This window comes from Carcharodon carcharias, chromosome 18, assembly GCF_017639515.1.
Source record: "Carcharodon carcharias isolate sCarCar2 chromosome 18, sCarCar2.pri, whole genome shotgun sequence".
Taxonomy (NCBI): domain Eukaryota; kingdom Metazoa; phylum Chordata; class Chondrichthyes; order Lamniformes; family Lamnidae; genus Carcharodon; species Carcharodon carcharias.
The window spans coordinates 11,146,197-11,159,106 of record NC_054484.1 but is presented as its reverse complement, the minus strand read 5'-3'; the positions used below and the strand labels follow the sequence as shown (position 1 = coordinate 11,159,106).

The 12,910-nt window shown below is 44.8% G+C and overlaps 1 protein-coding gene across 1 annotated transcript; it reads left to right on the top strand.

The window, feature by feature from the left end:
- The first annotated feature begins 560 nt into the window (after positions 1-560).
- LOC121290914 (lysozyme C-1-like) lies at positions 561-9,299 on the top strand. Its single transcript, XM_041211962.1, has 4 exons — positions 561-690; positions 4,305-4,478; positions 7,074-7,152; positions 9,140-9,299. Exons 1-4 carry the CDS (start codon positions 561-563, stop codon positions 9,297-9,299), a joined length of 543 nt encoding a protein of 180 aa, XP_041067896.1.
- Positions 9,300-12,910: the final 3,611 nt, after the last annotated feature.

Here is a 12,910-nt window from a genome sequence, read left to right as displayed (position 1 = left end):
CCACCTCTGGGATAGAAAATTCCAAAGATTTACATCCCTCTCATGTAGAAATTCCTCCTTATCTCAGTCCTAAATGGCCTGCCCCTTATTATAAGGCTGTGTTCCCTGGTTCTGTTTGCCACCGCACCCCCACCTCCCCCAACCTCAGCCTGGGGAAACATCCTTCTTGTATCTAACCCAATGAACCCTGTAAGAATTTTGTAAGTTTCAATAAGATCACCTCTCATTTTTCTAGACTCTAGAGAATGCAGGCCCAGTCTCCTTGGCCTCCCTCAAAATCTGCCCTGGTTTCCCAACTGTTTCTCTTCCTTCCCCTTGTATCATAATCTGATTATTGTTAAAGGAACGTGCCTTACCTCTAGCAGTCTCGATGATCGTAATCAAGGACAGACTAAACTAAGACCCACAATGATCATAACAGAAAATCAGTGGGACACCGGGTAATTCAAAAAACATTTTCTTTCTTTTGCTGTATTCCAGGCTCATCTTTGAGGGACTTTGTGAGCTGAACACAATATTTCTGTAAGGGTGGAATCGATCCCAGACTCCAGCCTCTGCCAATGAAGATTCTCATTGTTCACATTCTCCTGTTTATGGTCACAAGTGGCAAAGTCTATGAGAAATGTGAACTAGCCCGGATTTTGAAGGATAAGGGATTAGATGGATTTCACAGGCACAGCCTGGCCAACTGTGAGTCTCACTTCATCAGTACTATTAACAAAGCCAAGTGCACTCAAACATCCCCGTTGCATCATCTGGGGCTTCCCCTTCACCTCCTGTCAGTAGATAAGAAAGTAAACGCAGTGTGTGTTGTGGGGCTGGGCTGTACAGACCAGAAAGTCCAAAACTCCAGCACATTCACTGATGCCAGCTTGGGTGAGGTGCCCAAATTGTACCCCAGGATATCTGAGGGGGAAAAGGGAAAATAGCTGGTAATAGTCTTCCTTTTCTCGAGTTTGTGCAATTCCTGGCCTTAGAGAATGATGAACTGGTAACTTAAAATAAAAACAGAAAGTGACTAGACACAGCAATTCAGTCAGCATCTGTGGAGAGAGAAAAACAGAGTTGACTTTTCAGGTCTATGACCTTTCATCAGAGCCAATCTTACCTCGTGTGCTGCTCTGATTGGTCTCCATCTCACCTCTGTCTCTCCATCTCCAACTCAGTCTTTCTCAGGAGCTCAAAATTGTGACTCTTTCTAATTGTTTAAAGCACTGATTTTAAATCTTCAAATTATTGTCTCTTGATTTAGCTCATCTCCATGACTAATAGCAATCTCGCTAGCCTTCTGCAGGCTAGCGAATGGTCTGTGAGTGAGGGGTGTGTGGTTGGAGGGGGCAGTGACCTCTTTACAGGAATGAAGAAAGACACATCACAGCCCCTCCCATTGGGTTTAAGGTGGGGATATCTGCAACTCTTTCCCACAGAAGCAAGGTCTGATGGACAGCCTGGTCATCAAGCCTTCAAGCACACTGTGAGTCTGTACAGTTATCCTTCTCTGTAACTGGGCTGCAGGTTAGGAAAGGGAATCCCCATGTTGATGCACCTTGAGTAGCCGTTTTAAAGAAACCCACATCTAACTGTTTTGCCAACTCCAGATAGAAGCCTGGCTAACTAACAGGAAACAGATGGTCAGGATAAATGGGTCGTTTCAGGTTGGCAAACTGTAACTAGTGGAGTGCCTCCAGGATCTGTGCAGGGACCTCAACCACTTACAATGAAGGGAAGGAGAGTATTGTAGCCGAATTTGCTGACAATACAAAGATAGGTAGGAAAGCCAGTCAGGAGGAGGATACAAAATGTCTCCAAAAGGATTGGCTAATTGAGTGGGAAAAAAATTGGCAGGTGGAGTATATGGTGGAAAAATGTGAGGCTATCCACTTTGGCAGGAAGAATAGAAAAGCAGAGTATTTTGTAAATGGAGAGAGACTGCAGAAGCGGTGCTACAAAGGGATTTGGGTGTGCTCGGTACATGAATGATAAAATGTTAATGTGCAGGTACAGCAAGTAATTCAGAAGGAAAATGAAATGTTGGCCTTTAACACAAGGTGGGGTGGAGTATAAAAGTAGAGAAGTCTCACTATAATTGTACAGGGCATTGGTGGGACTGCACCTGGAGTACTGTGAGCAGTTTTGGTAACCCTGCTGATGGATGGATTTATTTCATTGGAGGCATTTCAGAGAAGATCCAATAGGCGGATTCCTGGGATGAGTAGATTGTCTGTAAGGAGAAACTGAACAGTGTGGGACTGTACTCACTGCGGTTTAGGAGAATGAGAGATGTCCTTACTGAACCATATAGGGCAGAATTTTACACCTCGCAGGTAGACTCAAGCCTGACCTGATCGGGCATGAAATCATGTGAGATGACATTAGGGTGAGCATCCCAACGTCATGGCACACTCACACGAGATTTCACTCAGCGGGCACACACAAAAGTTGGAAGCGTGCCCACCAACAATTAAGAGGGCAATTAAGCCTTAACAGCACACCTGTCTGCAATTTTTCATGGTCCATCCAACCTTACGGTTGGCGGATGGGTGAATCGGCCAGGCAGCCTTTGCATTTTTCATCAAACCTCATCCACGTGTGGGATGAAATCTCCATTAGGCAATAAAATAAAAAGAAATATCTGGGAACAGCATCTTTATGAGGTATGCTTTCAGGTGCTTGATTGTGACACATGGACTTTTCTTTTACAGCTTTTTATTTAGTTCATCATTTGCAGCTCTGCAGCTCCCTGAGGTAGCTGTCTGCCTTCAGGGAGCTCTCTCGCAGCGCTCACTCACACCCGCGTTGATGTCATCACCCGCCCTCTTCTTGACCCCACCCCAGCAGTGCTGAGTTTCCCGCTGGCCGTTAATTGGCCAGCCAGCATGAAATCGCAGTCAGGGGCCGATCGCAGGTGGTGGTCCATTTCCCGGCCAGTCCCAGGCCCACCATTGCCATGCGCTCACTGAGGGTAAAATTTGGGCCATAAGTTTCAACGGGGATAGTTGTTGAGAGGATGTTTCCCTTAAGGGAGAATTTAGAACTATTGAATTCTGGGTTTCCCATTTAAGATGGAGATGAGGCAGAATTCCTTCTCTCAGGAGACCATTACTCTTTGGAATTCTCTCCCCCAGAGAGCAGTGGAGGCTGGATCATTGAATATATTCAAGTTTTATTCACAAGATGGTCAAGGCAGGAAAGTGGACCTATGGCCACATATGATCAGCCATAATCTTATTGACTGGCAGAGCAAGCTCAAGGGGCTGAATGGCCTACTCCTGCTCCTATTTGTTATGTTCTTTTGTTAAATGTTTTGCATGATCTGAATTCAGAACCTTGGGTGAAGCTGGCTCAACTCTATCCCTGTCAAGTGGATTGCCATCTCTCACGCTCTGTAAGCAAGAAGGGGCAAAGAAAGATTCTATACAACTTAACCAAAACTAAACAGAGCATCCTTTTGACAAGGGCAAGAAGAAAGTAAATGAAAGATGGTTTCTGCTACAAGATATCTTGAGGTTGTTGCATCATCTAGCGTTCTGTGGTGACAATGCGTATAGGCCAGAGATCCTGAACTAACATCCAATGAAATTATAAAACTGAATTGCCCCAATTTGTGAGAGGGAAGCTGGATCGATGAGAGAGAAAGGTACAGAAGGATCTGTTGATAGGGTGAGATGAAGCAAAATGGGAGGAGGCTCAGATGGGGCATAAAATTGGCCATCATGTGACTTCATAAATCATGTTTATGCCATCCAAATTACAAACAAAACATACAATTCCTTGGTAACTATAGCTGGGCTGTAGTAGGGTTGGTTGTATTATTTCACAAACACCATTTTGACTCATGTTAAACATTTGCTTTTTTTGTTAACCGTCCCAAGAAGCTGGTTAGTATTGCCAAAACTGCACTAAATGCAAGAGCTGCCAACCATCCGGGGACTGAAAATTAATTTCTGGTTAGACAAAATCCCGGATGTCTCATCATTTGCCCTTCCACTTCTGGCCACCCAGCTCACTCAAATAGCCTTTCTTTTCCACATCTCAAATATTCCTGTAACTGAATTGACAGAAGTATTGCAAAATATATTTTTAAAACCTTCCATGGTTTTGCTTCTTAGTGTTGCTGGCAGCAATGTTCAAGAAATTAATTTGCAATTCCAGGAGACACAAGGGCAATTCTGGACAGTTGGCAGCTCTAGCAGCAAGACCATTTTTGTCAGTATTATTCAGCTTTTTAGGAGAGTTAACCTGAGTCAAGCTTGCATTTACGAGATATTACAAGCAATAGTGTCCTTGTGCCATTTTAATTTTAGGGATCTGCATGGTTGATATTGAAAGTGGATTCAACACAAATTTAACAAGACATTATCGGAATCTTGGAATCATTACATCAACTAACTATGGGATTTTCCAGATCAATAATAAGGATTGGTGCGACAATGGCATGGCCACATACAGCTACAATCTCTGTCAAATCAGCTGTAACAGTAAGTCAACCAACGCTACATCAATCTTGCTTTTAACTTTGACTGTTACTGTGACAGTGTAGCTCAGAGTGTAGCACTTTGAATCAGAAATGTCTAGTTTCAAATCCTGCTCCAGAGACTTGACGACAATCTCCAAGTTGATGTTTCCTGGGAGTGTGGAGCTGTCGGAGGTGCAGCTTTTCGGGTGGGATAATAAGCTCAGCCCCCATCTGCCCCCTCAGGTAGATGCAAAAATCCCACGACCACTACTTTGAGGATGAGCAGGGAGGGGAGTTATCCTGAGTGAATTGATCTTCTTGAACCAACGTCAAAAAACAACAAGAGAACCTGGGGCAACATTTTCCCACCGTTGGGAGGGAAGTGTGGGAGCGGCCACAGGGGGCCGGCCTTCCGATCGGCGGCCCCGGTCGGGTGGGGGGGGTGGTGGTGGGGCAATTAAGGCCTGCCCACTGTGACGTCCGCCAAGAAGCGCTATGCGCTCCCTATGTGGGTGGGGGGGGGATTCCCTCAGCCGGGAGTGCGCTCTTTCGCACGAAAGAGTGCACAGATCTCCCTGAGGCAAAGTGCTGCCTCAGGGAGATCACCTTCGATTTGAAATTTTAAATAAGGGTATTTTAAAAATTTCCCTGTCATGTCCCCTCGTGAGGGGACATGTCCGTAACTTGTATTGACACCTTCAATAAAAATTTAAATGCCCTCATGAAACCCGATCCTGCCCATGGATGAGGTTTCATATTTTCTCGGAAGCCCGCCAGTGCTCCCAGCCTGCCTGCCAACCTTAAGGTTGGACGGGCAGGTCCATCAATCAGGTTAATTCGTTTTTTAATGGCCTTAATAAGCCATTGACAATTCAGTAGGCGCAAAGACAAATCTAAATGGTTGTCCACTTTGGCAGGAAGAATAAAAAAGCAGAATATTATTTAAATAGAGAGAGCCTGCAGAATGCCCAATGTGTCCCCACATCATTTTACGTGTCGGTGAGTGGACCCTGCCCCCACTCGCCGACTGGAAGATGTTGCATCTGGTCATTATAGCTTTGTGGTTTGTGAGATACTGCTGTTTGCATTCTGGCTGCTATTTTCCCACATTGCAATAGCGACTACACTTCAAAAATTACTTCACTGATTGCGAGGCGCTTTGAGACACCCTGAAGATGTGAAAGGCACTATATGAATGCAAATCTTTTTCTGTCTTTCAATTTGCCAGCCTGGAGTGGGTGATGGTGGTGGGGTTAGGAGGGTAGCTGTGGAGGAGGATGGGGTGGTGAGGGGAGTGGACACATTTCCTGGCAGAAAGGGTGACTCAATGACTCAAGGTCAGCAGTTGTTGCACATCCATGAGTGCCCTTAATTCAGAAGGTGGTGGTGAACACCTTCTTGAACCACTGAAGTGCATGTGCTGTGGTTATATCCACAGAGCTGTCAGGCACAGAGTTCCAGGATTTTGACCCAGCGACAATGAAGTAAGGACGGTGTGTGGCTTGGAGGGACTCTTGCAGGTGGTGGCGTTCCCTTGTATCTGCTGCCCTTGTACTTCACGGTGATAGAGATTGTGGGTTTGGAAGGTATTGCTGAAGAGCCTTAGCAAGTTGCTGCAGTATATTTTGTAGATGATGCACAGTAAAGCACTGTAGGCCAATGGTGAAAGGACTGAATGTTTAAGGTGCTGGATGGACTGCTGATCAAACCAGGACTGAAAACTTTCTACTTCCTACGATGAAGTGTAGGCTGTAAAAGGGGAAGCATCTCTCAGCATCTACCCTATCAAAACACCTCAGGTCATATATGTCCCAATAAGATGACCTCTCATTCTTCTCAACGCCAATGGGTATGGGCCCAACCTGCTCAACGTTTCCTCATAAGATAACCCCTTCATCCAAGGAATCAGCCTAGTAAAGATTCTCTGAACTGCCTGCAGTGCAAGTAAATCTCTCCTTAAGTAAGGAGGCAAAAATAGTATGCAGTTATAGCAAGACTTCCCATACTCCGTCCCTTTTGAAAGAGGTTAACCTTCCATTTGGCCTTCCTAATCATTTGCTGTACCTGCATGCTAACATTTTTGTGATTCATGTACCAGGACACCCTGATCTCCTCTCTGTACCACAGCATTCTGCAGTCTCTCTCTATTTAAATTATATTCTGCTTTTTTATTCTTCCTGCCAAAGTGGACAACCTCACATTCTCCCACAGTATTCTCCACCTGCCAAATTTTTTGCCCACTCATAACCTATCTGTATATTCCTTTGCCGACTCTTGGCCTCCTGACAACTTGCTTTCCTACTTATCTTATTATCATCAGCAAATTTGGTTATAACACACTCAGTCCCTTCACCCACTGCATTTTGCTGCAGAACTTATCTTGCTATTGTCGGGAGATGCTGTAGTTTGTGAGATGCTTGATGCAATCTTTTTTTTAAAAAAGTCTATTCATTGACTTCCCGTTGAATAAGTAAACCTTCTGAGGTAGACCGTTCACTATGACCCCTGCCCTAATTCCCAACTCCTCCCTGGCCCTGCCTCCAATGCATTGGTTAGCACATTAGTGTCATTGTTAGATTGTAGGAATTAACATAAGTTTATTTATTTTTTATTATAGGTTTGTTGGACGATGATATCACCAATGATATTCAATGCATCAAGTCTGTAGTTGTTACCCAGCTTGGAATGGACATATGGTATTTTCAACCCTCTTTTCTTATTTTGTCTCTTGCTAACTCTTTGAGTATTCATGTTGACAATTCAAAATGGTGGGAAAAGGGATTTAAATGGAACCCCCCCAAGGTGAAGGGCAGAGGTTCGCAGTTCAGGACAATATCATGGGGTGAAAAAAGCAAAAGAACATCTGCTAAATCAGAAAAGTGGTAACATTAAAACCAGAGGCTGAACAATAAGCTCCGCGATCAGGAGCGTTTTCCACTTCGCCGAGCATATAATGGGGCGTGATGACATCAGGCGCCATTCACGATGTCATCATGAAAGCTGACGATATTACCATACGCAGGCAGGTCAAAAAAGTTGGGAACCTGCCCGCCTTATTTAAATGTTAATTTAAGTGCCAATTGAGGCAATTAACCAGTTAAAATAAAAATAAATTACTGCAGGTGCTGGAAATCTGAAATAAAAGCAGAAAATGCTGGAAGAACTCAGATGTTCTGGCAGCATCTGTGGAGAGAGAAACAGAGTTAATATTTCAAGTCCGTATGACTCTTCTTCAGAGCTAACAAGCTATCTGACTGGAATAATATGGCCAGCAGGAAATAATACACCTGAGTGAGATTTACATCAGGTAGGGAACCCTTTTTTTTTAGGGTAACCTTGTTTGGGCAGGTCTTTTACCTGCAGCTGAGTGCAGAATCTCAGCTTTGCAGATCAAAAATCCATTGACCACAGGGACTGCTCTTTTCAGTGGGAAGAGTTAAATTTTGGATATTTTCTCTTGAGGAGGACTCTGCTCTCTTTCAGAGGGCTCGTTTGATAGTTCATTGAACATGCTCCTGCCCGTAACCCAGGATTGAGCTGGGGTGAATATTCTTGGAGACAGATGGGGATCATGGTCTCTGCTGGGGACACAAACTCCAGTGAGGAGGAGAGGAGGATTAGGAGGAGGAGAAGGGCGAGAGGAATAAGGGGTTACAGGGAGGCTTAGAATGCTGCGGGTCCACAGGAAGGGGACAGAGCAGAGCGAGACTCCGATGGCCAGGGGGAGCCTAGAAGCCCTCGTCAGAAGCCCGGATGACATTGCACCAAGGGTATACAGGCAGAGATTCAGCTACCTACAACTGAGTTAGACTCCATGTAGAAGACAACTGAGTCTGTCAAGGGCAACAGTTACACCACTTCATGTGATGCTCACAGGGGAGATTTCGCCAAGCTGCCTTGGGGTCCACCCAATGTCTGTCGCATCGAAGGTGACAGTGTCGCTGAATGATTTTTTGCCACAAGTTCTTTTCAGGCAGCCTGCAGAGACCTGACTGGGATAACACAGCCTGCTGCACACCATTACATCAAGGGGAAAAATACTCCCCCCCATTGGGGGCAGGTGCAGGAGTGGGCACGCCTCCGATCGGCGCCCGTGATCGGGAACGCGCCGCTATTTAACATGGGCGAGCCAATTAAGACCCACCCAGCGTGACGTCCGCCAGGAAGCGCTATGTGCTCCCTGTGTGGGCAGGGGGGGGGGGAGGGGGTGAGGGCGGGTACTGGGGTTTCCTCAGCCCAGAGTGAGCTCGCATGCACGAAGGAGCGCACTGATCTCCCCGAGGCTCAGTGCTGCCTCAGGGAGCTCGGCTCCGAATTAAAATTTGCAATACAAATAATAGAGAAGCTTCCCTGATATGTCCCCTATGAGACATGTCCATAACTTTTATTGAAACCTTTATGAAAAATTTAAATACCCTCATGAAACCTTATCCCGCCGGTGGATGAGGTTTGATGCTTTTTCTGAAGCCCGCCAGGGCTCGTGGCCTGCCCGCCAACCTTAACATTGGATGGGCAGGTCCATTAATGATTTTAATTAGTTTCTCAATGGCCTCAATAGCTTGTTGACAGGTCAGTGGGTGCATAGCTGACTCGACCTGTCAACCTGAAAATGGAAATGACGCAGGGTGTTGTCGGGAGTTCCACCCAACATCATCCCGCGTTATTTTACGCATCGGCAAGCAGGTCCCGCCCCCCGCTCACCGACCGGAAGATCCTGCCCAAGGTGTTCACGGATGCAATGTTCCGGAGGGATGGCTCTTACATCAGCTTCACTAGGATGCCCAAAACCAAAACGAGAGAGCCCGAGGATTTGCTGCCAGTGCTGGTTTTCCCACCCTACTGAAAAGTTTGACATCATTTGCATTCATTTGCACTCAAATGATATCAATTGCACTCAAAAGCATTCATTTAACTATCATTTGACATCAATTGCATTCAAAAGCCATCATTTAACTATCATTTGACATCAATTGCACTCAAGAGCAATCATTTAACTATCATTTGACATCAATTGCACTCAAAAGCAATCATCTAACTATCATTTAACATTACATGCATCATAAGTGACATCAATATCATCAATTGCCCCAAACACAGTGTTCAAACATTTATGATTAGTGGCATTACTTCAGCATTCGGAGACGAAAAAGAGTCATAGAATTTATTTTCCATATTTCTGAATTTCGATAGCTTCAAACATCATGAAACTGAGCTAACTTTAGAAAAAGCAGGCCCTGTTTTGATGAGATACTTTTATGTTCTGCCACGTTGCTTGCCCTGGATGACTTCGGCAGGCGTCCTCTGTGCTGTTGTGACCTTGAATGGCCGGTCACTCCAGGAGACTCTTGCAAAGGCACATACGAGTTTTCAGTCATCACAGCAATGGTCCAGGCCTGTGTCAATGGCCGATGAATGGAGGAGATGCTACCCCAATCATAAGTGCCTTGAGAGGAACTTCAGGGAGATGCAGCTGCTGCTCGCCCTTGCCACTAGGACTGGCTGGTCCTCCCTGCCAACCAGGGAGGTTCCAGGAGCTGGGTGGGTGACCAAGCTCCCAGTTCCCCTGTTGCCCTGAGTTTGTGCCCCTGAGCTGGTCAGGGCTGGTTGAAGGGCATCCTGACAATTGTGTGTCAGCAATGCACTCAGTTCACCCATCCAGGACAGTGGCCATTCTGTCAGCAGAGGCAACATGGCATTCTGAAGAGTGGGTGATCGCAGTATGCGTGGCCTGGATAGATATCTCCACAGTCTGGACCGGAACATGCACCCCCCAACCAACGACCACCCCCCCGCCCACCCCACCACCGCCCACCCCCCCCACCCCCACCCCGGCCACCCGGATATACCCAGCAAATGTTCACTGACCTCTCACTGGACATCCAGCATCTGCCACAATATGAACAACTCCAGAGGCTCATTATCCAGCTTGGAATCAGCTCTGGATCACTCTGGACACTCCTCCAACACCCAAGACCTGCTCCACCACACCCTACATCGGCTGCCCATACGAATGTGAAGTACATGACCCCTGTCCAAAGCACTAAACCCTGCTGAAGTGCCAGTATCTGTGATGGTGCTGGGTACAGACAGTGGATGTGACACTGAACCCTCTGAGGGGTACTTCTTGGAGGAGGAGGGAATTTGCTGCATGGATTCAGTTGCTGCATCCTGCATTGAAGAGGCTTCTCCTGTAACAGAGAGAAATCAGTAAGTTGGTAATCAAGTATCACATCACATCAGAACATACAAGCATAAGATTTAGGAGCAGGAGCAGGCCACTCGGTCCATCAAGCCTGCTCCAGTATTCAGTAAGATCTTGGCTGATCTGAATTTAACCTCCACTCCACATTCCTGCCTACCCCCGATAACCTTTCACCCTCTTGTTTATCGAGAATCTATCTAGCTCTGCCTTAAAAATATTCAAAGCCTCTGCATCCACTGTCTTTTGAGGAAAAGAATACCAAGGACTTACAATGCTCTGAGAAAAAAAAATTCTCCTCATCTCTGTCTTAAATGAGTGACACCTTAATTTTTAACAGTGAGCCCTGGTTCTAGATTCTTCCACAAGAGGAAACATCCTCTTCTCATCCACTCTTTCAAGACCCCTTTGGACCTTAAAGGTTTCGAACAAATCTCTTCTTACTCTTCTAGCCTTTTCTCATAAGACAATCTGCTCATTCCTAGTTTAGTCTAGTAAACTGTAGTAATTGTAGCGACTGTAATGACTGTAGCTTTAAGGTTTATTGTATAGTATCGTGTCACGTGACGGTGTGAGCAAACCAGCTCTAAGTACGGGAACCTTAGAGTGGGAGTTCTTCTTTTAATTGTGGAGCTTGATGGAAGTATGTAACTGCTGCTGCAGCCTGTCAATAAAGTTTGTTGTTTCTAAAAAGAAGCCTTTCTGAAAAATCAATTGCATAACATAAACCTTCTCTTAACTGCTTCTAATGCATTTATGCCCTTCCTTAAATAAAGAGTCCAATACTGTACACAGTACTCCAGATGTGGTCTCACCAGTGTCCTTTATAACTGCAGCATAGCCTCCCTAATTTTATATTCAATTCCCTTCACAATAAATGATAACATTCTATTAACTTTCCTAATTACTTGCTGTACCTGCATGTTAGCTTTTGTGATTCATGCACTAGGACACCCAGATCCTTCTGAATCTCAGAGCTCTGTAATCTCTCACCATTTAGATAATATGCTTCTTTTTTATTCTTCCTGACAAAATGGACAATTTCACATTTTCCTACATTATACTCCGTTTGCCAGATCTTTGCCCGTTCACTTAACCTATCTATATCTTTTTGTAGCCCCCTTGTGTCCTACTTTCCTACCTATCTTTGTGTCACCAACAAATTTAGTAACCATATCTTCAGTCCCTTCATCTAAATCATTTATATAAATTGTAAGAAGTTGAGGACCATCACTAATCCCTGAGGCACACCATTTGCTATATCCTGCCAACCAGAAAAAAGACCCATTCTTCTGCTTCCTGTTAGCCAGCCAATCTTCTATCCTTGTCAATATATCAAGGGCTTTAATTTTCTGCAATAACCTTTGATGTGGCACCTTATCAAACGCCTTCTGGAAATCTAGGTACAGTACATCCACCAGTTCCCCTTTATCCTTTATGCAACACCTTCTAAGAACTCCAATAAATTGGTTAAGCGTGATTTCTCTTCTACAAAGTTATGTTGACTCTACTTGATTGCCTTGAATTTTCCCAAGTGCCTGCTGTAACATCTTTAATAATAGCTTCCAACAGCTTCGCTATGACAGATGTGAAGCTAACTGTGCTGCTTTCTGGAAAATTAAAACCAGTGCATCAACCATCTCACTAGCCACTTCTTTTAAGACCCTAGGATGAAATCCATCGGGACCTGGGGATTTGTCAGCCTACAGCTGCAACAATTTGCTCAATACCACTTCCCTGGTGATTATAATTTTCCTGATTTCCTCCCTCCCTTCCATTTCTTGATTTCCAGCTATTTCCAGGATGTTTCTTGCATCCTCTATATTGAAGACCGATGCAAAATGCCTGTTCAATTCATCTGCCATCTCCTTATTTTCCATTATCAATGCCCCAGACACACTTCCTATAGGACCAACACTCACTTTTAAAGTTCTTTTTATGTAAATACCTATAGAAACTCTTACTATCCATCTTTATATTTCTAGCTAGCTTCCTCTCCTACTCTCATTTTTTCCTCCTAATTAATCTTTTTGTCATTCTTTGCTGTCCTTTATATTCTGTTCAATCATCTGACCAGCCACCCATCTTTGCACAATTATATGCTTTTTCTTTAAGTTTAATACTTCCTTTAAATTTTTTAGCTAACCACAGATGGTGGGTTCTCCCCTTGGAAGTTTTTATTCTCATTTGAATGTATCTATTCTGTGTATTCTGAAATATCCCTGTAAAAATCTGCCACTACATCTCTATTGACC